General features: G+C 35.4%; 1 protein-coding gene across 1 annotated transcript in view; it reads right to left on the reverse strand.

Moving 5' to 3' along the window:
• Positions 1-1,137: 1,137 nt before the first annotated feature.
• Positions 1,138-25,764, reverse strand: part of LOC115213070 (T-complex protein 1 subunit zeta) — a 33,609-nt gene continuing 8,982 nt past the window's right edge. The window contains exons 5-15 of the mRNA XM_029781981.2: positions 25,047-25,160; positions 17,424-17,527; positions 15,185-15,295; positions 13,683-13,842; positions 10,924-11,006; positions 10,275-10,371; positions 8,780-8,927; positions 6,851-6,943; positions 6,203-6,346; positions 2,203-2,275; positions 1,138-1,695 (exon numbers count right to left, since the gene is read on the reverse strand). Of these exons, the coding sequence (XP_029637841.1) occupies positions 1,620-1,695; positions 2,203-2,275; positions 6,203-6,346; positions 6,851-6,943; positions 8,780-8,927; positions 10,275-10,371; positions 10,924-11,006; positions 13,683-13,842; positions 15,185-15,295; positions 17,424-17,527; positions 25,047-25,160 (1,203 nt within the window). The 3' untranslated portion in view covers positions 1,138-1,619. The remainder of the gene's footprint in view (positions 1,696-2,202; positions 2,276-6,202; positions 6,347-6,850; positions 6,944-8,779; positions 8,928-10,274; positions 10,372-10,923; positions 11,007-13,682; positions 13,843-15,184; positions 15,296-17,423; positions 17,528-25,046; positions 25,161-25,764) is intronic.

Here is a 25,764-nt window from a genome sequence, read left to right on the forward strand (position 1 = left end):
AGCGCTTTGGGGAGATAATTTGAAATAAATGCACACCCTCTTTACATACATACTATATACATATATACACCATACAATTTTGTTTCGCCATGAAAAGTAAAAAAGTGGTTACAGTACAAATGTATCTATGGAAAGAAAAATTGAGAAAGAAAACGTTCAGATAAAGAACATGTATTTTTCTGTTCACAAAGATTTACAGCTCTTTTGGAGGTTCACGCAGCGAAATAGTAAATTGGGGACCCACAATAGTATTATAAGAGTCCATGAAAAAAACTTTTGCTTTAGTTGTATGTAATGCAAGAAACAGCTAGGTTTCTTTCCCTAGCATTTTACACAGTTCAACCTACACAAGATAATGTGAAAAACAATAGAAATTGTGAATCAAATTCATATTACAAAGAAGTTGGAGTACACCAACTAGGACATTTGAACTGGTGGAATTTGCATGACAGTCAAGCTTTAGCGATGTGGATAAATTAATAGTGCACTATGCAGAATTTTTAGACCAGCTGTATTCGGTACAAATAGCTATTGGCCACAAATGTGGACAGGAACGTTCATTCTTTTTTCCTGAAGAAAATTTTACAAGATCAGAAACTAGTTGGATTGGTTTGTTTTTCTAGAGATAAACCATCCAAACTTATATAAATGCCTTGAACAAGAGGTGAAATTGGGCCGTGAGTCACATGGGGTATTATCAAGCCAAATTTTTTTTCTAAATATTCATAATTTCTAGTTGGCAAAATATTTTTTTTTTCTTTTGTTCCCTTCCTCTACTCTTCTGACTCATTGAGGATGTGTTGCAAGTGGTGTGGCACTGTCACGAAAGGTAGATGTCAGTTTTTTTCTAGTTATTCCATGTTCAAATTTTGATTTAATGCATATTGTAACGGAGATATCAATAGGAGTTGGCCTGAGTGGAGAGAGGAGGAAGGTGAGCAAAGGGGATGTCTGCAAAAGGTGTATAGCATGTTGTGCTGACAACACTGGAGGAGCTAAGAGAATGAAATGGATGAAGTAAAAAAGAAAAACCTGTTTTTACTTTTACTTTGTTCAAATTTATCAAAACCTTCCAAACATGGAATAACAATATACAATGGTTAAGCAATAATTTAAATAAAAAACAATGTAAAAGAATTTAAAGGGATTCAGTTGTTTTTATTTTTTAAAGCCAGTTACAGATATGCTGTGAGAACTGTAAAATGAGATATTTTGAAACAAGGAAAAACTGACAAAGACACTGCATGGAATAGTTGAATGCCACCTGCATTTTACAGTTGTATGGCAGACAGGAACAAGTAGAAAAATCTTTCCTTTTAATTTACTCTGGATTTTAGATAGCAATGGCATGAATTTAACTAAGTATCCTGTTAGAAGCAAAATAGTAACACTGAATGCGATACAAAGGTAGTGTTAACACTATGTATCAAGCAGAAGTTGGTGGTGACAGAGACCAGACAGCTGTGGCAACTAATGAAGCCACTGGTAGTGGTAGTGGCCAGACTGAAGTCACAGTTGAAATGTCATTCATGCAGAACAGCGAGTGACCAGATGGAGAGAATGTGTAGAAACAAGTTTTGAAACATGAATGTTAAATACTACCACAAATGGATTTTTCTTTAAGTACCCTTCAAAGAAGACATCCCTGCTCTCATGATTTCATCTACTAATAAAAGATTGCTGGCAATAACGGTACTGAAAATGAAAAAAATATAAATAAATATTTAAAACAATAATAAAATTTGGACACAAAAACAAACACACATCAAACAATGTATATATATTTATCAAAACATTTAATTATGTGGTAAAATTATATTAACCCTTTCGTTACTATTTATTTTGAGATGCTCTGTGTTTCTTTCAATTACTTTAAATATGATAAAGAATTTAGTAAAATAACTTAGTTATCATTCAGCTAGTTTTAGGAACATAATTTGTGACTAAGGTTTGGTGGAAGATTTTAATTCAAAACTTATGTAAACAAAACATTTGTACTCAGAGCCAGTTTCAGCCGGGTTGGTAACGAAAGGGTTAATAAGCTTAAAATATACTAATCAGTTGAGCATCATTTTATTTTTCAGGTTTCTAATAGGAAAGTATTCAGTATTACTTTTTCCTGAAATACATATGAAATTTGCACACAAACTAGGTAGTCATATTTCTGACATTTTATATATTCACCAACAATAAATAACTTACCAAGAATGCAGCAACTGCCTTTTCACTCTGTAATTGTCCAAAATACCATTCTCAATAGGCATAATAGCTTCACCTGCAACAGAAAAACAACTAGCTTGAATATATAAAAAAAAAAAAAATTGCAAGTTGACATTTTTTTTTTTAATATAGCACAATAGGAGACCAGTTTAGTTTGAAGGGGAAGGAGAATAAAAGAGAGAGAGAGAGAGTGGGAGGCAACATTTAAACTGTGATATTAACAACACTATTAAGTAGTATGAAATGGCAGCAGTAAGAGGGAAAAAATATAGGCTTTACTTCTCGTGAAGTTAATTTTACTTGGATCTCAGACAAGTGTACATTTGATACTCTGAGTAAACTAAGTAGAGGGAGTAAGTTAAAATGAAATTTAGTTTAACATCTGCAATAGTAATTAGAAGATATCCAGTCTAACCATTCTTAAACACATGCTGTATTTAAATCAGTGATAAGGAGTGGTACAGCTTCAAGATCCTTAGGCTGAACAAATAAAACATTTAGATATACTTAGTCCTCAATAATACTAACAATATTAATAAGGTTTTTAAGCCTCTATTTTCCAGCCTCACCATAAACTAGATGGAGAGTAAACAGAATTACACAGCATTGCCGTACAAACCGAAAAGATCCAAAACCTGTTTTTACTTTTACTTTGTTCAAATTTATCAAAACCTTCCAAACATGGAATAACAATGTACATAGTTGTCTATTTTTCAAAATGCTTTTGTCAAATAATAGGCGTCAATATATATCATTGTTTTAACATTAATTTTTTCCATGCTTGCATGGGTCAGATGGAATACATTAGGGCAGATTTTTTTTACTGCTAGATGCCATTTCTGTCACCACCCTTCAATTTCCAGACAAAGTAATATTTCCCCCATGGCCAGATACATTTTCAAAAAACTGGAAACATAGACCACTTCCAAGTACCACAATGTCAAGATAAGGAGTACATACACACATGATGAGTTTCTTTCAGTCTCCATTTACCAAATCCACTCAAGAAGTTGGAAAGCAAACCTCTTAACCCTTTAGTGTTCAGATTATTCCATCAAACATAATGCCTATTGATTCCCATTGATTTGAATTAATTATGCATTATCTCATATCTCCAAGATCTTGACTGTAGGGTAGGTGTGAGAGCCTGGATCTGGTCAGTTTGAACATAAAACAGATTAAATATTTTGGCCAGATATGGCCGGTTTAAATACTAAAGGGTTAATTACACAGCCATTCCTGTGACAATTTTATATATATATATATATATATATGTATGGTGGTGGAGTGGTAGCTATATATAACTGACAGAAAATGGAAAACTATTGCTAAGAACTAAAGAGGTAAATCCTGGTATATAAGCCAAATGATTAAAGCAAATGAAATTTTCTAAATTTGTTGTTCAGGAGATAGAAATACATAACTACACCTTGCTAACTGTAATTCATAATTTCATTTGTTTTATATCCATTTTCGCATACTAACACGGGTAGCAGGTTTTTCTTGCCCATTTAATTTGCATAATACTGGAACATCAATTTTTCTTAGTATATGATTTTACCTATTATTAACTGCCTGTGTATAAGAGGAGTGACAATAAAATAAACAGTTAAGTACCTTGTATACTTGCCGGTATGTATGTATTGGGTCATCCCATAAATAAAGCGAGTTTTTAATACTTATTTTTCAAAATTAAGATAAAGTTCTTTTTCAATCTAAAATATACTCTCCATTTTCTAAATTGCTCTTCCATCAATCTGATGGACTTGCAAGGCTCCTCTTCCAAAATTGACTTGTCCTTGACAAAAAATACTTCTCAGTACTGTTATGACCTCATCTACAGAATTGATATTTTACCGTCCAAATGATTTTAAAGACTGCAGAATAAATGATAATCAGATGGGGCATCGTTTCCCCTTCAAACTTCTCCAGCCTTTGGAATGTCATCCTCGCTGTATGCGGCCAAGCGAGAACAAGCAAAGTTTAATTTGGGGAGATGGTATGAGGAACAAAAGTGGTAGTAATAATAATAATATACATTCATAATGTTCATGATGGATGGGAAATAAAACCAGAGAAACGAGAAATTAGAAATTAAACAGACCAAGAAATGAATAATTATCCTAATTAGTTAGCTTCTGAGAGATTAGCTGTTCGTAAACGATACATTTAAAGTGTTAATGGTGAATGAATGTATGAGAAATCGGAAAACAAGGGAATCTTAATTTAGCAATGCATCATCATCATCATTTGGCAACTAGGCAAGAATATGTGACAGAATAGAATGAAATGGAGCACATGGGACAAGAATTTTTAAATAGATAAGTTGCAACTGGAAGCAGTTTAATTTGGGGAGATGGTACTAGGAACGAAAGTAATAGTAGTAGTAGTAGTAATAATAATATACATTCATAATGTTAATGATGGATGAGAAATTAAAAGAAAATGGAGTGAAAAAGGGACAAGAAAAAAACAACGCATGGACGTAGTACATGCAAAGTATTAATAAGATGCTCAGAGAAGGGAAGAAAGGGTGTTTTATGTTTTAAGCAAAGCTCTTCTTCAGAAACAGAAGAGGAAAGTCCAAGAGAAAAAGAAGAGGGAGGAAAAATAAAAATTGCCAACAGACCACATGCAGTTACATTTTGATTATATATATATATAATGTAAAAGGCATGGTGGCAACTAGATAAATAGTGATCTACTTTATATAACTTGTGGCTATTAGAGAAACTGAATTATCTTGTACAGTAATGAAAAGAGGTCTAGATTTCAAAAACATCAGAACCAGAAAATTGCCTAAGTGAGTTGAGGTCAATTTTTATATACATAAAAAATAGCGGATATTCTTATGATGTTCATGGATGAAGTTGAAAGAGAACTTTTCAGGAACAGGAACTATTTCTGAGCCAGAGTCAGAATTACTGGAATTAGTAAAAATGTACCTACTGCAATTCTAACTCTGGTTAAATATAAGCAACTGACCAGACAAAATCATTTAAATCAAAAGCAGCAGAAGGTTAAGTGCCTATACATCAATCAATAAATTTTGCTACAGTTTATTTCATAATAGTGTTACAAGAAAATACCTTTTGCTTATACCTGTTAAATAAATAAGGAGGCGCAATGGCCCAGTGGTTAGGGCAGCGGACTCGCGGTCGTAGGATCGCAGTTTTGATTCCCAGACAAGGCACTGTGAGTGTTTATTGAGCGAAAACACCGAAAGCTCCGGCAGGGATGGTGGTGATCCCTGCTGTACTCTTTCACCACAACTTTCTCTCACTCTTACTTCCTGTTTCTGTTGTACCTGTATTTCAAAGAACCGGCCTTGTCACTCTCTGTGTCATGCTGAATATCCCCGAGAACTACGTTAAGGGTACACATGTCTGTGGAGTGCTCAGCCACTTACACGTTAATTTCACAAGCAGACTGTTCCGTTGATCGGATCAACCGGAACCCTCGTCGTCGTAACCGACGGAGTGCTTCCATAAATAAATAAACAAATAATATTTACAACTACTTCTGGAAAGCAAAGATATGATTGTGGTGTTAAGAAGTTTGCTTCACAACAATGTGGTTTTGGGTTCAACCACACAGCAAGCCACTTTGGATAAATGTCTTGCCCTGGGCAACCAATACTTTTGAGTGGATGTGGTAGAAAGGAACTGAAAGAAACCTGTTGTATGTGGTCAGAGTGTGTGAGTTCAGGTCTTCATGTCTTGACATCACAGGCTAATTGTCAACAAACATTGTCATCATACTTGCAATTTGATTTATTTGAAATATTCCATGAAAACATGCCTGGTCATTGTGCTGCCCATGTTCTAAGGACTTGGGGCAAATGTTGCCTTGTGTGGAAGCAGGTGAAGGAAAAGCATCCAACTGAATAAAATCTGCCTCAACGAATTTTCTTTGACTCCCAAACAAGAAAGAAAAATGGATGTTAAAATGATTATCAAATTTAAAACTGTAAAAGTCTAACCTGATTTGATATCTAAGCCTACAGACTGAGATGGAGATGTGTATTCCTGGAGAAGTTTTACCATGGTTTCTTGTGCATCCAAACCAGAGTTTTGGGCTAATACCTTGACAATGATTAGAATGGCTTCAGCATATGCCTGTACACCTGTTAGAAAAGAAAAATAAAGCATCATATTTTAAAAGAATTGAAATTCAAATGATATCTAAAAAAAAAAAAGAAAAAAAAAAAGGACTTAATAATTGAAATGTAGAATGCAACAGTATCTACTTCATAAACTCAACTTAAAAAAACACCTGAACCATTGAAAAACAAAACAATTCAAATCTATGAAATAAACTGAAATATAATTCTGGCAATAAAGAATTAAGAACTTAACCCTTTAGCATTCAGATTACTTAGTCAAATGTAATGATTATCTGATCACAGTGTTTGTATTAACCATGTATTATATTGTAGCTGTGATTTTGATTAAGTAAATGTTAATTTTCAGAATGACATTGTAGAGTAAGCGTAAGAGGCCAGATTTGGCTAGTTTAAACATAAAACAGGTAGAAATTTGTATTGGAAATGGCCAATTTGATTGCTAAACTGTTAAAGATCAATCAGCTCTGTAACACACTTTTCCATTAACATACAATTCCAACTTACCAAGTCTGGCACGACCTTTTACTTCCTCTTTATATTTCATTAATTCACGATATGCTGCAATTTCAAAAGCACCGGCTCCAGGTAGAACACAGCCTTGGAAAATGAAAATATTTAATATGTTAAAACCTATCACATGTCAGTACTGGTGTCATAATAAAATGCATGGAGACAACATAGGACACAGAGGGTTTTGGCCAAGTAATGATATCCTCTCTAACATTGATATCACAATAAAATACATCTACTTATATACTGTAATGTGGTTGGTAAAAGGAAGGGCATCCAGCCACGGAAATCATGCAAAAATATTAAATGTAAGAGATATGGTTCTAAACATTCTAGGAGGGTAGTAACACCAAATAAGAACAGACCATAATGACCAGTCCAATCCACCTGAAAGGTGGACACAAAATGACAAAAATAAAATCTGTTTGGAACGCATTAACAGGAGTGGTAGAAGAGGTTATAATGAATTACAATTATCTGGTGATTAGTAAAACACATCACATTGCTTGTGAGAGGAAGACTCAAAGAAAGAAGATAATTGAAGAGTGGTCACTGAATGATGGTATTGCAGCTTATCATCATCATCATTTAATGTCTGTCTTCCATGCTGGCATGGGTTGGACAGTTTGATAGAAGCCCGCACCAGACTTCTGTGTCTGTTTTAGCAGAGTTTTTACAGCTGGATGCCCTTCTTAACACCAACGACCCAGCGGAGTGGACTGAGTGCTTTTTATGTGGCACAAGTACAGGCAAGGTCATTTTTGGCAATGTTTTTACAGCTGGATGCCCTTTCCAATGCCAATCACTCTACAGTGTGGACTGGATGCTGTTTACAAGGCATCAGTTAATCAAACACTTTTTAAGTGACATACACAAATCAATAGAAACAGTAAAATTTAACCAAAGCTGCATAAAATTTATATAAATACAATAAATGAGAGCATATTTCTACATGCACTATCTGATTCAGCTTTCAAACTTTATTAGGATCTTCAGAGGTGACATCTAACTCATTCTGTCCAAAAAAAAGAAATATGTAACTAATGACTTTATAAGCCCACCAAATATGGTAGCATAAGCAAGCTAGAAATTCCAATATGCATATTAGTGCTTAAGATGGGTAATTCCATTAAATATAAAATGAAAAAACATATTAGAGAAATAAAAATAGACTAAAAACATTTGTGATAACTATTTACAATGGAAACATTGTTAGGAATCCCACCACCACCAAACATTTACTTAACTGAAGCAAAAGTCTCATTCAATTAAAGTATCCTATTACTTAACTTGATGTGATATTATTCAGATTAAGTAGTATTACTATGGGTAAATGGTTCTAGACTAAATGTTTGTTATGCACTTAGAGCTGCATTCCTAACATGAAAGGCCTTTTCCATAAACCAGTTTTAAAAAGGTTAGACATTATAGTTGAATGCATTAATTGCTCAAACAATCCAAACAAAAATTTTTTAAATTCTTCTGATGAAAAAAAAAATTCTGAGGTTTATATCTACTTAAATACTAAAGTATGAAAGATGAATAGATGTTTAAATAATTCTTGAAACCAATATATACTGAATTTATTCCATAATCTAAACATTGTATGTTGTTTACAGTATCACAACAAAATATCTACAGTTTGTTGAAGTATTTCAAATTCTAAGACCTGATTAACCATTTTATTACTATATTTGTGATGATATACATGGCTTTTCTTTCAATAATTATGAAAATGATGAGGACTTCAGTAAAATAATTTTATCATTATTAAGCTGGCGTTTGCAACATATGAAATTTTGACAGAGGGTTTTAATTTAGATCATTTTATAAGACGGGGTTTGAACAATAGGACCAAGGGCAGTCTCAGGCAGGTTGGTATCAAAAAATGATAAATTAAAGTAGGCATCCATATCAACTCACCATCTTCAATAGCATTCTTCACTGCTCGAAGACCATCTCTAACGGCATCCTTGATTTGAACAATTGTATGTTTGTTGGGTCCCTTAATAAGAATAGTGACGGACCGAGGGTTCTTGCACTCCTCAACAAAAGTAAATTTGTCTTCACCCTAATAATGAAAGTGTAGCATAACTTGATAATAAAAATTTCAACCATTAGTTAAAGTAAGACAAAAATACTCTCACAAAATATTAAAAAAAGAAATATATATATATATAGTATGAAAGGTAAAGGTGAAATTAAAGCTTTCATTCACTCAAGACTTACCACTTCTATTGTATGAGAGTGGGCTGAAAATTTCATAGGCTGACTATGAAGGAGTGATGCTAGAGCTGTGAAATCTTGCAGGCAATAATTTCAACCCCTCTTATTAATAACGTTGTTTCCTAAGCCAAGATGAGTGCTGGCTTCATCACTTTGAGCCAGTGCTAGAGAGACAATCCATGCAGTGGAAACACTCCTCCTCACCTGATCCAAAGAAGACTAAGGGTGTTTCATTTGCAGTGAGGGTGATGAGCTCAGATTTTTGGATGTAAAAGGCATTGTTTATTGACTATCTTCAAAACAGATACACCATCAATTGAGAGTACTGTGCCAACTTGCTAAGATAGTTACTAAGAGCCATCATGACCAAATACCCAAGTAAACTAATGAAAGGGTCTTGTTTCATCAGGACAATGCTCTAGCACGAAGTCCTTGATTTCATAAAATGTGTCCTATAACCACCTTTAAATGGTTGACATTAAAAATATTTGCAAACTAAGAATGAAAATTCATGTAAATACTTCAAGCTAATACCATAGTCTCAATATATTCAGTCACTGTTGAAGTATTGATCAAAATTTATATAATATATTCTTCTTAAAGCATCACCAGAATGAATAAAGACAATACTATAATTTACACATCCCCAGTAAAATATCTTATTACAATTGTTATTGACAAATTCACTAAGATTTGAAGATTTCGGTGCATCAAGACAGTCCACTTTCAAATCTCAGACAAATCTATTTCACTACACTTAAAATGTTAACTGTGTTCAATATAGTGAGGTGTCAAACTACTGACAACACATTAACTATTATGACTCCAGACGAGGTCAGACACTGATGCTGATAGCAGGTCCTGTTCCATCTCATGAAAAATATAGGCTGTCAGTTAATTTCAATAACAGTCCATACATAAAAATTACTAGACACAGCAGGCTTGTGTCCTGAGCTGTTGTGATCTAAATGTAAATATCAATTGCGTAATCTCATGCTATGTATTGCAGATGGGGTCAACCCCAGTCAGCTATGAATATACAATATTTTACCATTCTTTGGGCATAATATGTGGTACCTTCTCAAACACTTGTGCAGACTGACCCATCTAAAACTCAGGCATATTTAAAAAATGAGTTACATATATAGTTTATATACAGAGTATGTCAAAAATGTCAAGAGTTATCACATACCAGCACATGTTCATAAACTATACCAGCAAAACCAAGACAATCAGGTGTAAGGTCATCTAAACTATTCATAGCAGAGCCACCACAGGCCAGAACTAGCCTGAAAGACAAAAAATTCCAGTAAATCATTATGTTAATTTCAAAATTCATAAATGGTTTTAATTAAATAATTATTGTTCTTGGTTCATCAAATCTTAGAGATAAGCTTCAGAGAATTTCATAAAAAACAAAAAATAAAAATGAACTCAGTGTTTTATACAAAACTAGCAGTATCGCCCGGCGTTGCTCAGGTTTGTAAGGGAAATAACTATAAAGCATTTTTAGAGAGTTATAGCCAAAAAATAGCAAAAAAATGGAAAAAAATGATGGTAAATTTTTTTTTGAGTTAAAAAAGGTCGAGTTGCGTCCCCATGACAGTCTGTGGTTTGTGTTTCTGATTCTCGACCCCATGTCGAATTTATCGATATTTTTCAGAACTGGGGGAACTTTTCAAAATTTTCGCTGCGTTAGTTTTGAATTATGACATTGGGCTATGTGTGTGTCAAGTTTCATCAGAATCGGTTGAAAGCCGTGGTCAGGGTGAGGGTACAAGCAAACAGACACACAGAAACACACACAGACAAACTGCCGTTTATATAGAGAGAGATGTTACCTTTCCATATTCCTGCGCTTAGTTCGTCTTACAGCAACGATGCCTTCTTTGGCTAAAAGGTCCAAAGAAAATGGGTCAATGCCCTAAAAAATAAATGTTTACAGAGTAAGTTAATGTCTGTGCAAATAAAAATATAATTCTTAAATTTATTGATAATAACAACCTTCAATATCTTAAAATTGTGTAACAGCTTTTAACATGAACAATGTAATGGAAACAGAGAATATCATCTTGAGGTATTATCTGAATACTAATTCATCTACTAGAATGCTTTTCCTTTTAATTAGAGATGAAGATTTAATTTTTATATATGTATAAAAATGACAATCGGTGTAAAAATGATGATGTCCTAACTCACACAACTATAGAAGAACAGATATAGAAATGAAGATATTAGATTAATATAACTTCATGTATCACTGGAGTAATAATTACCCTGCACGCTAAACAAAAGCAGGGTATTGTAGTCACTTGTTTTTGTCTGTGTTTGCAAAATTACTGGAAAATGGCTGAACAGATTTTCATCAAATCTGGCAGAAATACTCATTGGATGAGTGGCTTCATCTCATTAAATTTTAGTTTATCTTCAAAACTGACAGACGGGAGAATCAAAATGTTTTGATCGTGCAGATTTTTTGCAAAAGAATTTATATGCACGCAGGGCATGCATCATTTTGACAGGTTTTCATCACAAGAATCTATAACTAGCATATAAAAACATGTATTATGTCTACTAAATACTATTTATCTCTCAGATGGAGTACATTTTTTATTGATCTTACCATAAAATGTGAAAATCAGACAAAGTTGAAATTTCATAGATAAATATATTGTTCTATACTCAATCATTGAAACTCAGATATGCATGTGTGTGTGTGTGTGTTTGTCCCACTACCACCACTGCTTGACAACCAGTGATGGTATGTTTATGATATATACACATCATTAAATGGGCAAAAACAGTTTTTAAATCAAATTAAAATGACACCCATAATACAGAGAATTTTGCCAATAGAGACAAAGGAGCCGACTCCAAAATCCGAAAATATTAAAAGCATACAACGTGAGTATAATCTTTAATAAGTACAGCAAGAGGGTTAAACATCTTTCAGTCCAATAAGGGCTCCTCAATAAAGTATGACAGAAACTATATAGAATGAATCAATAATTAGGACATTTCAAAATAATGACAGAAAAATTCCCAGAAAAGACTTTGCATGAAGAACAATGAAATGCAGGCTAACTACATCAATGTTTTAGACACCGACCTCTCTGAAAACGCTCAATCAAAATTACAAAGTAGAATGTTGTAGACCTTAAGAGAATTCGTAATAACATAAGGGAGACAACTGAAATCTATATTAATTTTTTTTTTGGGGCTCATAACAGTAACTTGTACATAGTTGCAATAGCGTAGACTACCCAGCAAAAGAAACGGCGCTCCATATCCGTTATATGCAGTGTTGTATATTCTGACTAAAACAATTTATTCCCAGTAACAGAGGTTTTTATTAGAAGGTTGAGTGCAACACCATTTGTGAGAACAACTGACAGAAGGATGGGTTCTTCAAATAATTTTTCCATCAATTTTTTTTTACCAGTTTCAGTCCCACTGAGTGGCACCTTGGGCAAGTGTTTTCTACTATTGCCTCGAGCCGACCAAAGACTTGTAAATGGATTTGGTGGATAGAAACTGAAAGAAACCTGTCATATATGTGCATATATCTATGTGAGTGTGTTGTTGTGTTTGTTTATCCACCCGCCACAGTTTGACAAACGGTGTTGGTGTATTAACGCCCTGTAACTTAGCAGCTTGGCAAAAGAGACCAATAGAGTAAGTACCAAACTTTGACAAAAAAAAAAAAAAATCTTGGGGCTGATTTGTTCAATTAAAAGCCTTCAAGGCGGTGCCCCAATATGACCAGTCAAATGACTGAAAGAAGTAAAAGATAAATACATTGCATTTGCACATTTTCAAACACAATTTTTGATATTGAACAACAGTAATTAATCCCTTTAATATCAAACTGCCTGAGAGCCCTTGGTTCCTCGAGACCAATTTCCTGCTTTAATGAGAACTGAATCAAAACCTTCCATCAGAATTTTTATGTTAATTTATGTTCCAAACACCAGCTTAAAAGCGGTTTTACTGAATTGTTCATTATTTTCAAAATTAAATTGAAACAAAAGCAGGGTATTCCAAATGAAATATGGTAACAAAATGGTTAAAGAAATAGTTCTAATGATTAATTATCAGCATATCAAACTGAAATTACAATATTTCAAGTTTGTTTATTACTTGTTTGTCATTGGACAGCAGCCTTGAAGGATTTAGTCAACATTGACTCTGGGGCTTATTTATTGATATCTTTTTGCCAAAATGGTTAGTTACAGAGAGCACAAACAAACCAACATTGGTTGTCAAGCAGTAGAGGTAAAGATGCATGCACAAGCACAAGCATACACATGCTTCCAGTTTCCAGCTATCAAATTCAGTCACAAGGCATGGGTCGTAGCGGGACAGAACCCCAAATCCCATGGTCATGAACTATTTAACCACTCAGATATATTTGGTTTTTAGCATCTTATGTGTGATGTAGGTGCATAATCTTATCATTAGCCAAGTCTACTAGAGCCAGTAGAATTATGTGCCTTGTTAATAACAGCTGATAGTTTGAAGCTCTGATAATTTAATAAATAGTTTAGCGCATTAACCTCATTCACAGGAGCAGCATCTCACATTATTAAAACAAACCTACCTTTTGGTTCAGAACCACAAAGCCCTTGTTATTGTTGTCACAAACTTTCCTTTTCAGTTCAATGATCTTTTGTACTCTATCATCAATAAATTTTCGTTCAGCATCTACAAGCTTCTCTCGCTCAGCAGCACTTTTGTAGAAAAATCCAGAGTTTACTTCCCTAGAAGCATTCAAACAAAGAAAAAAAAATGTTTCACCACTCATCAAAAGGTAACATAAAAATGCTACATTCAACTTAGTATATGTAAATTTCAAACAGAGGCAATAAGTAAATATATTTTAAGGCAATTAAACATCATCATCATTGTTTAACGTCTGCTTTCCATGCTAGCATGGGTTGGACGATTTGACTGAGGACTGGCGAACCAGATGGCTGCACCAGGCTCCAGTCTGATCTGGCAGAGTTTCTACAGCTGGATGCCCTTCCTAAACACAAACCACTCCGAGAGTGTAGTGGGTGCTTTTATGTTCCACCGGCATGAAGGCCAATCAGGCGGTACTGGCAACAGCCACTTGCACAGAAGCCAGTCCAGCAGCAGTGGCAACAACCTTGCCTGAATGTTTTTCATGTACCACTGGCACAAGTGCCAGTAAGGCGACGCAGGTAACGATCACATTTGAATGGTGCTTTTTATGTTCCACCAGCATGGAAGCCACTTTGCTGCTCTGAGCACTCCACTGGCATGGGTGCCAGTCATCAAATTAGTGAATTTGGTTTGATTTTGATTTCACTTGCCTCAACAGGCCTTCACAAGCAGAGTTTAGTGTCCAATGAAGGAAAGGTACACATAAGTGAGCTGGTTACACCCCTGGCATAAGCTACGGTTATGGTCTCACTTGGCTTGCCGGGTCTTCTCAAGCACTGCATATTTCCAAAGGTCTCAGTCACTAGTCATTGCTTCGGTGAAGCCTAATGTTCGAAGGTCGTGCTTCACCACCTCATCTCGGCTCTTCCTGGGTCTACCTCTTTCACAGGTTCCCTCAACCGCTACGGCGTGGCACTTTTTCACACAGCTTTCCTCATCCAATCTTGCCACTTGTTAGGTTGACTCTAAAGCCCTTCGATTCTAATCCTTGTTTCTACACCTGAAACTTCTCTAGTTCTGATAGTGACTCAGCAATCAGAGCAAGGTCATCAGCATAGAGGGGCTCCCAGAGGCATCCTTTCTTCAATTCCTCTGTTATTGCCTGGAGGACTATGATAAACAGGAGGGGCCTGAGGACTGAACCTTGGTGGACCCCTACCTCTACCCAGAATTCTTCACTGTACTCGTTGCCAACCCTCACCTTACTGACAGTGTCCCTGTACATGGCTTGCAAAGCTCTCACTAACCATTCATCTATCCCTAGTTTCCTCATTGACCACCTCATAAGGGATCAGGGGACCCTGTCAAAGGCTTTCTCCATGTCAACGAAAGCCAGGTACAAAAACTGTATATTTACATTAAATACACGACAGGGAGTAGATTTTAATAAACAATATGAAAACGAAAGCTACTTACGTCTTTTCATACTCCAGTGACACATTGCAAGTTAATATGTAAGCATTTTCTACTCTCTTCTTCATATCAGGATGCCTTGCTCCATGGTCCATGACAATACCTCTAACAAGTCTGGAAGAGAACAAGCGGTCAATATTGCATTATTCAATTAAGCATTGCTATTATAAAACCCACTTGCAGCATTCAGTATAATTAACATATCATCCAGTACAATTAGCATATTATTCAAACAGCAAACACTGAAGATTTGTTTTTGATGGTTTTAAATATAAATGCTATGAAATACAAGAAAGCTGGGAAATTGTACAGAGAATCTGAGTAAAAACCTAGTGGTTGTTTTGTCTCACATGTAATAAAACTACATGTTACACATGTAATAAAAACCAAAAAAATAAGTCACCTTGTCCATCTGCAGCTAAGCTTGTTAAATCTATCAATGGGGGAGGCGGTAAAATAACTAAAATTTTAAGATATTTGATAATCTTTAGATTAATTTATTATTCGATTTAAAACTTATGGTAATTTCCAACAAGAATTATAGTTGGTATAATTGAAATGTATCTTGCTATGTTCAGAGAAGGCAAAAAAATGTACCCTAAAGAAATGACCCAGAGGAAAAGTGGGCTTTTTAAAGATTTTGTTGTGCTATTGGCTGTGTTAATATAGAATTCATTTTGTAACCACATGACCTCAAGTTCAATTTCATTGTGTAACCCCTCAGGCTTATTGTAGCCTTAAGCCATGTATGTCTTTCTGATAACTTGCAGCCCAGTTTCACACGAAGATGCTGAGCTAAAACAGTGACATTTGTTGACATTCTTATGAAGTTCTTCACTTTTAAAGACAACATTATCAAAAGTTTGTCAATGATCAGATTAGTACAAAGTAATCAACATACATGATCACATAGCAGAAAAGTTGGCCTCCCAACCAGATGATTTTAAGTTCAGTTGCATTTGAAGCAACTTGGGGATGTGTCTTTTACTATGGCTCCAGGCCAACCAAAACCCCAAGTGGATCTAGTATGTGGAAACTGAAAGTTCATCAAATGTACATATTTGATTTGTATATGTTAGTGATGCAAGTGTATATGATAAACGAATGTGTGTTTACATAGTCTTCAAACACTTGTCATGTTTTCTGTCAAAAATTAGTCTACTGGCTTTGAGCCTTTAAAGACGAGCGAAGAGATCCCTTACTTGAAAAGGCAGAGGTGAGACAAAAAGGATATCCAGCTGTAAAACAACACCTAGATAACACATTTATTTAACCCATGCTAGCTTAGGAAAAAGGCAAAAACTAGTTTAACTTATTACCAGTTACATATTTCACCACAAGTTGTTTTTCACATTACTGAAACATTAAAGACCGTCAAAAAAATAAATAAATAAATAAATAAAGCTAACCTAGAGGGCGTACATTTCACAATTTTGACAGAGATATAAAAAAAATTTAGATTTTAAATTTAAAAATTTCTTTTCTTTCAGAAAATAATCAATACAGTATTCAGTGTAGGACATTGTAATTTCTATAAAACATTGAATGTTGAATATGTAAGATTCATAAAGGGAAGTAAACACGCATAATACTCTTTGAATTACCCCTTATCAGTAATAGTTTACTATTTTGTTCAGTACTATAACAAGTTATTTTGGGAAAAAAAATTAGATACTGAATTTGAAATCTCAATACTGAACTTCAGCTTAACTGAAATAGATTCAAGATGAATAGTCAGTCCAATAATAATATTTTACTCTGGTGGATCCCTCAGCCTCTTAATGTTTAAACATTAGTTTTATAGATACTGCTTTCAAAATTTCCTTATTTTGTTCACGCATTATCAACTTGTGTAAGTTGGATTATGTAAAACATAAGAAAACCTAGTTGTTTCTTGCTAAGCATACATCTAAATCGAAATTTTTTCATGGACCCTTACTATATTGCTATGCATACCCAATTTACAATTTTGCATGCATGAGCCCCTGTTGAATGCCACTGGCTAAAACCAACATAACCTCAGTTCCTTTAAGCTTTATAAAATCATTTGAAAAGTGACCAAAAAAAAAAAAAAAATTAAAATAGAAATATTACATTTTAAAACAAATTCTCTTAGGTACAAAAAAAAAATTCATGCTTCTACAACATTTACACAAAACGAAACTGATGAAACCTACAAAACAATGATTAATACCCAAGAAACAATTTTCAAGTGTTGAAAACTTAATTAAAATTTACTAACGTAGTATCCATATCAGTCTTATGTTTCATTTCCATCATTTCTACCATATGTAAATCAATAGCTTCATTAGGTTGCTGGATTGCAAGAACAGCATCAACAATTTGCTGAAAAATAAACATTGACAAGAAAAATATCAATACTAACAAGAGGACGGAAGTAGATTTTCTATGGTTAATATACATATAATTACACAATGGAACAAATAAACCCAGATGTTGCATCACCAATTTTAGTTTATCTTCAACCATTACAGATTTACATAATTCCAATTTTTGTTATTTAGAGGGTTACACTGTAGTGAACAGCCCCTTCCACCTAAATGACTGAAATTATTTCATTGTAAATATGAAAGTAGAGAATGCAAAAATCTTGTGGATATTATGTTGGAACTAAGCAGATGTCAAAATTGTGAAAATTGACTATTTCTGGATGGCATATAGACAGTATAGTGAAATGATTATTGGTGACATAAACAAAATTTGAGCACTTCATGTGTAGAAGTGGTTAACCTGCTCAAGAGAGATGAGTAAGAGGTGAGAGATGGGCTATGCCTTTGCTATTCCCAGTCTATGAAGAGAAAATAAAAATCACTATAATTTATTTCTACATGTTAGGAGCTAGTCGTATATCATCCAGACTAAAAGATTAAAGGACTACTACATGCCAGACAGCAAATTTGATATTAATTAAAATCTGTGATACTGTGAAGGCACGAATAGTTTGTTTACTATGGACACATGCTTGTTCATAGCTAAAACTCAAGAGTTTTACTTCACAAACCAATGATTACAAAAATGCTAAACAGCTACTTGCCAAAATCAACAATGCAAAATTTGAAGAAGGGATTTGAATTTGTTTGTCTTTATGTTTGGTGTGCAGGTTGGTTATATAAAATGTTCCTTTGTTTACTGAGATAGTAAGATTTACAAACAAGAAGGCTAAATGTTGTCAGTTTGAAAAAGTTTTGTTACTTCATATAAAACTGGGATTGATATTTTAGCTTGTAAAGAAATTTTTCTGCTTTAAGTTTCCAAAGATCTCTGATGGCAAATTTAAGAGTGGTATATTTTTTGAACAAGTAAATGCAACGTTGAAATCAGAACTTGAAAGATAAAGAAGCAAAGTTGAAATGGTAATTTGACATGCATTTTGCAGGTGTAATTCATGGAGTTTAATGATTCACAAAGCTCCCAACTACAGAGTGTTGATGACAGTGCTTACTGAAAATTATAATTACATAAGGTGCCACACACATCGAAACCCCTTAGTATTCAGCCTAATGCTTATTTATTGATATTGTTTTGAATTATTCATACACTATCTTGTAGCTCGGAGATTTCAATGTGACTGCTTTTTTTAGAATGACATTGTAAGGTAGGTTTGAGAGGCCAGTTTGAACATAAAAGAGGGAGAATATTTGAACCGAATACGATTGGTTTAAATGATAACGGGTTAAAATGCATTTATTTCGTTTGCATTATTATTCATTACTAGCAGTATCGCCCGGCGTTACTCGGGTTTGTAAGGGAAATAACTATATAAGCATTTTTAGAGAGTTACTTCCCTTATAAATTCGGGCTTTCTTAGCCATTTTTGTTTTGGTGTCTTCAAGCCATGAAGTCATTGTTCTAAAAGAACGCTGGTTTCCTTCACAACGCATTACAACGTTGACTTCTTTACACTCCCTTCCCCACAGCTTCACGAGGGAGGGAAGGGGGAGAAGCAAACAGGTGCAGCTGTGAGCGTGGACGCCAACTCCACCGCCATCGACACACGATGCATTTTATGCATTAAAATGGAATAAAAAATGATGTTAAATTATTTTTAAAATCGTAGACTCATCGTTGACGCGCGCTAATAGTCAGACGGGCTCGATATGAATCACGACTATAAGATACCCGAATTTGGTTAAACTGCACCGCAAAATGTGGGAGGAGTTAGGAATCTAAATCGAAGGGGACAGACACTCACACAACTAGAGTTTTATATATATAGATAAATTTTTTCTTTCTTTTTTTTTGTGTGTGTGTGTATGGAAAAGTATGACATCAGTGAGGAGTGCAGTGAAAACTTTCACCAAAATATTGGATGTAAAAGAACCAAAACTGATGCAATACGGTCCTGATGGAAGACTATGATCTCTGTTACGATGAAAGTGCTTACAAAATAAAAGTGAACTGAAAGCAAGTTTGATTTTTTTAATTTTCAACAACAATTCCATATCTTCAGAGTTTGTCAATTGTTTTCTCTAAACCTTTCATTATCATCCTGCCAGAAACAGATTGAACATTTTTGCCTTATAATATCAAGCAGCCCTAAACCACTTAAAGTAATTCATTAACCCTTTAGTGTTCGCATTATTCTGCCAAAATTAATGCTTCTTTATCCACATTGTTTTGAACTAATCATGCATTATCTTGTAGCTATGAGATTTTGATGAGGTAGCTGTTAATTTTTCAAACGATATTGTGGGGTTGGTGTGAGACCAGATCTGGCCAGTTTAAACATAAAACTGGCAGAATACTTTTGGCCGGATATGGCCGGTTTAAATGCTAAAGGGTTAATAGTTAAATGGGAATGTCAATATGAATCTTGTTACTATTTTCATGAAAACATGGTTTCACTAGATAAACAATTACGTGCCCAACTTTTCTGGCATGGTATTTGTATTCTCTGGTTATTTTGGGGGTATCTTTTACCCCCACATTGTTATGACTACAATATCTAACATTCTATGACTAGAAAAGAAAAATGTACTATTTTCATATTCACAATTAATGATTCAGACTGAAGGGCTTTTAAAAGAAAATGCAGAAAAATCAAATAGAATATGCAACAAATGCCAGGATACCAGACATTTTATTTTATTGTAGGCATTAGAAAGCTGCCCAGGATCACTAATTACTGGAGTACAGATGAATCTCTTGGTGACTGGTACATTTCCTGTGGCAAACAAGGTTTTAGAAACTATGTTAATATTTGTATGAGACACTAGCAGTGTACTAATACATGGGGAAAGAAAATTATGATCCCTAATTTTCTATTTTCCATCCACTTGTTCTGAACACATTAATGAAAATGGCACTCTTGAGAACTTTAATTACAATAGTTACATGGGTGGTGTAGATTAGATGAATCAAATGATGAACTATTATCCAGTTGCTGGACTAGGAGGTAAGTGGGTTCTGGTGACAGGTTAAGTATGTAGTAAGTATCAATATCATGTGTGTTTTACTATAATCCAAATTGGGAAGGCTATAAGTGATGCAACCATCTGCAGTTCCAAGCAAATGCAACTAAGTAATTGAGAGCAGGTTATTCACTGAAAAAATAAGAGGATAAAGAGCAAAAGCCAACCAGAAGGATGGCTATCCCTCAGAATTCATCTGAATGCCGTAAGAAGAAAAGGGGGATAAATCAGTTGTAACAAGAAACTGTGCTGTGAAAGCTAACATTAGAAAAGGAAAATTCTAAGAGGATGGTCAACTGAAGCAACTTTCCAATGTGCATTCTGCATAGCTGCCTGATATAGAGTGGGATGCTTTACAAGTTTCCATTACAGAAGTAATTTGCATATATGTACGATTTGATTTTATGAACAAAATTTAACAAATCTACCTCATATCTTTTAAAATTTTATTTACCTATAACAAGGAGTGAAACATTGTGTGTGTGTGTGTGTGTGTGTGTGTGTGTCTTTATGTATTCTTTTCCTGTTTTACACTGCAGCCATGCTGGAGCACCACCTTAAACAGTTTTAGTCGAAGAAATTGACCCCCAGGACTCATTCTCTGTAAGCCTAGTACTTATTCTACTATTTTTTTTTTTTGCTGAACTGCTAATTTATGAGGACATAAACATAGCAACATCAGTTGTCAAGCAATCGTGGGGGGGGGGGACAGAGACAAATATGTATTCAAAGGGTTTCTTTCAGTTTCCATCTACCACATCCACTCACAAAGCTTTAGTTGGCCCAAAGTTATAGAAGACACTTACCCAAGGTGCCATGCAGTGGGACTGAACCCAGAACCATGTGTTTAGGAAGTAAGCTTCTTACCACACAGCTATGCATACCTATGTAGGATACTATTCATTTTGTAATATTCTTTAAACATCATCACCATTTAATAACCACTATCCCGTGCCTGCATGGGTCAGACAGATAACTTCTAATCTTTCTGGTCTTAGCATTATGGTAAACCTTTTTTATGGATATTTTAGTTCAATTGAAAATTAACTAACGAGCACAATTCCTCTATATGAAAATGTTGTATACCCTGCTGATTAGCTAATAACTCTTTTTCTATGGTGATATTCAACATTCAAATAATTTTAAATTCCATTTGCTTGGAGAGAAAAAATTTGCATTACATTTATTTTAAGAACCTTTTGTGTTACCAAAATCACATTCATACGCCAACAAGCAAAAAATGTATTAGTTGCTTCATGAAACCCATCTAAATTCATGACTAGAATTTCATTAAAGCATATATTGCTAGCATGGAAAATGGACACTAAACGATGATTGGGTGTGTTTTAGCAAGAAAAATAAGTAACAAAAAAAGTTAAATGTATTGTAAAATTTTGATGAAATTAATTATGAAACCAATTCTCATAAAAAGGAATAAAAATGAAACCTACACTAAGACAGAGGTGGAGGTTACACTCCATAAAAAAATAGCTAATTGAAATATTTCTGAACCAGGGTTCAGTACTCAGCCCCCTCCTATTTATCATAGTACTCTATGCAATTACGGAGGAATTCAAGACAGGCTGTCCCTGGGAGCTCCTCTACGCTGACGACCTTGCTCTTATTGCTGAGTCACTATCAGAACTGGAGGAGAAGTTCCAGGTGTGGAAGGAGGGTTTAGAATCAAGGGGCCTTAGAGTCAACCTAGCTAAAACCAAAGTACTAATAAGTAGAAAGGTAGACAATCCACAAATATCTTCAGGAAGATGGCCCTGCTCGATCTGTAGAAAAGGTGTAGGTAGAAACTCTATAAGATGTACCCAGTGTAAGCTATGGACACATAAGAGGTGCAGCAATGTCAAAGGTAGGCTAACTGGGAAGATAGTTTTTGTATGTGGCAGATGCTCGGGAGCATTAACCTCCGAAAATCTGCAGAAAACAACTTCCGTCACTTTCCAGGGGGAAAAACTAGAAGTAGTTGATAGCTTCCGTTATCTAGGTGACCAAGTCAGTAGTGGGGGTGGGTGCGCTGAAAGTGTAACTGCTAGAATAAGAATAGCCTGGGCAAAGTTTAGGGTGCTCTTACCTCTGCTGGTGACTAAAGGCCTCTCGCTCAGAGTAAAAGGCAGACTGTATGATGCGTGTGTACGAACAGCCATGCTACATGGCAGCGAAACATGGGCCGTGACTGCTGAGGACATGCGTAAGCTCGTGAGGAATGAAGCCAGTATGCTCCGATGGATGTGTAATGTCAGTGTACATATTCGACAGAGCGTTAGCACCTTGAGAGAAATGTTGTACCTAAGAAGCATCAGTTGTGGTGTGCAAGAGAGACGATTGCACTGGTATGGTCATGTGGCGAGAATGGATGAAGATAGGTGTGTGAGAAAGTGCCAATCCCTAGCAGTTGAGGGAACCCGTGGAAGAGGTAGACCCAGGAAAACCTGGGACGAGGTGGTGAAGCACGACCTTCGAACTTTAGGCCTCACTGAGGAAATGACCAGAGACCGGGACCTTTGGAAATATTCTGTACGTGAGAAGACCAGGCAGGACAAGTGAGCCCAGCCCACTTATGAATGCCTTTCCTCCCTTGGACACAAAGACCGGTTGAGGCAAGCGAAGTCGATATAGAACCTCATCCGACGACAGACACCCATGCCAACCCCCCATGCTTGCGAAGACATGTTGGGGCAAGCGAAATCGAAATCGAATTGAACCAGCCAGGATCCCTGGTCTGGTGGTACGTAAAAAGCACTATCCGACTCGTGGCCGTGGCACGTAAAATACTCCAATGCGACCGTACGACAGGCACCCATGCCAACCCCCTTTGCTTGTGAAGACATGTTGGGGCAAGCGAAATCGAAATCGAATTGAACCAGCCAGGATCCCTGGTCTGGTGGTACGTAAAAAGCACTATCCGACTCGTGGCCGTGGCACGTAAAATACTCCAATGCGACCGTACGACAGGCACCCTTGCCAACCCCCTTTGCTTGTGAAGACATGTTGGGGAAATCGAAATCGAATTGAACCAGCCAGGATCCCTGGTCTGGTGGTACGTAAAAAGCACTATCCGACTCGTGGCCGATGCCAGCACCGCCTCGACTGGCTTCCGTGCCGGTGGCACATAAAATACACCAATCTGACCGTGGCCGTTGCCAGCCCCGCCTGGCACCTGTGCAGGTGGCACGTAAAAAGCACCCACTACACTCACGGAGTGGTTGGCGTTAGGAAGGGCATCCAGCTGTAGAAACATTGCCAAATTAGACTGGAGCCTGGTGCAGCCTTCTGGCTTCCCAGAACCCCGGTCGAACCGTCCAACCCATGCTAGCATGGAGAACGGACGTTAAACGACGATGATGATGATGATGATTGACAGGCAGAAACTAAGAATTGAGTTCAGCACCAAAAAATTCATAAAACTATTTGTACTGACTGGGGTTTTACAATAAATTTGACATTACTTTCAATAGGAGTCCCCAATCTATAAATGGTCCATTATTAACCCTTTTGTTACTGTATTTATTTTGAGATGCTCTGTGTTTCTTTCAATTACTTTAAATATAAAAAATTTAGTAAAAATAAATTAGTTATCATTCAGCTAGTGTTAGGAACATAATTTGTAACTAAGGTTTGGTGGAAGATTTTAATTCAAAACTTATGAAAACAAAGACATTTGTACTCAGAGCCAGAGCCAATTTCAGCTGGGTTGGTAGTGAAAGGGTTAAACTTGATTTAAAATAACAATCATATATATACAAAAATTTCACTTAAAACTTGTGTAAATCAGTTGAAATATTTTAATACAGATGATTTTAAAAATCAATCCACCAAAATAAGTTAGTATAAATTAAGAAAGGACAAAACATTAAAATACTTAAATGCATTGCAATACCTTTAAATTTTAAGAGAAAACAATTTAGTTAAACCTAAATAAAAGGATCTTTTCGGTTTGAACGGCAGTTTTTAACAATTTCTAGGTAACTAAACACTTTTAAACTTCGTATACTGGTAGAATGTGTTTATGAAACATCTTTTTCTCTTGGCTTTATTGAGAAAATTCTATAGTTTGTAAGATATTTGCTGTTTTTTCTTCTTCAATTTCTGCAATTTCAACTAATCACTGACGTCCATTGAGGTAAAAAACATTCTGTGCCCTATGAATATGTCCCTTGTTTAAGAAACAGATTGGGTTTATTTTACATTTGTGAAGGAAAAAATACCCTTCCCCCACCCCTAACCCTAAAACAGATTGAAATGTAATAGATTGATACTAGGGTCATAATTATGGGTGACAATTTCATATGACACCGCTAGAAAAAACTGCCGTTCAAACTGAAAAGATCCAAATAAAATACTCAAAGTACAACAAAATAAGTTAAGACATGCAATATATGACATAATAAAAGAAGTGAGATGAAAGAAGTTTAACTTACTTCAGCTAGATTGGCAGCTAGTTTATGATGAAGCTTGGTAAAAAGAGAAGTCCTAGCCACTTCGATGAGAGTGCTACGATCAATTTCTTTCACTACTTTCACTTCCTCTAAGACCTGTAAGGGTAAAAAGGACAAAGTGGTTAAGATCATACAACAAAACAAAGTAAACTTCTCACAAATACCTATCTCATCAATCAACATAGCAGATCTGTGTCTATTATATACATAAGCTAAAAGATTGAATGCTTTAAAACAAATGAATTATATCATTGTTTCATCATCATCATAATAATGTACAGTTTTCCCTGCTTGCATGGGCCAGGTGGAATTCATTCAGGAAAATTTTCTACAACCAGATGCCCTTCCTATTACAAACTCCAACCTGTTTCGCAGCAAGGTAATATTTCCTCATAACCACATATGACAGGAAACAAAGGATACTGTTTCTGCAATGGTTATACTCATTTTACAACTATCACACCATATCAAAATGTAACAAGAGTGATAGGAGTGAAGACCCCCTTCGGTCATGAATGACCATGGGACTGCACCTAGGAAGTTATCCTCTGAAGCACAAGTCCGGGCAAGGTTGTTTATGGAAGACCAGCAGTTGCCCATGCCTCCCCTCTCCATGTCACCGATGTTAACCAAGGGAAAGACAAAGGCTGATACAGCTTGGCACCGCACCAGTGATGTTACAACTCATTTCTACAACCGA

This window comes from Octopus sinensis, linkage group LG6, assembly GCF_006345805.1.
Source record: "Octopus sinensis linkage group LG6, ASM634580v1, whole genome shotgun sequence".
Lineage (NCBI taxonomy): Eukaryota > Metazoa > Mollusca > Cephalopoda > Octopoda > Octopodidae > Octopus > Octopus sinensis.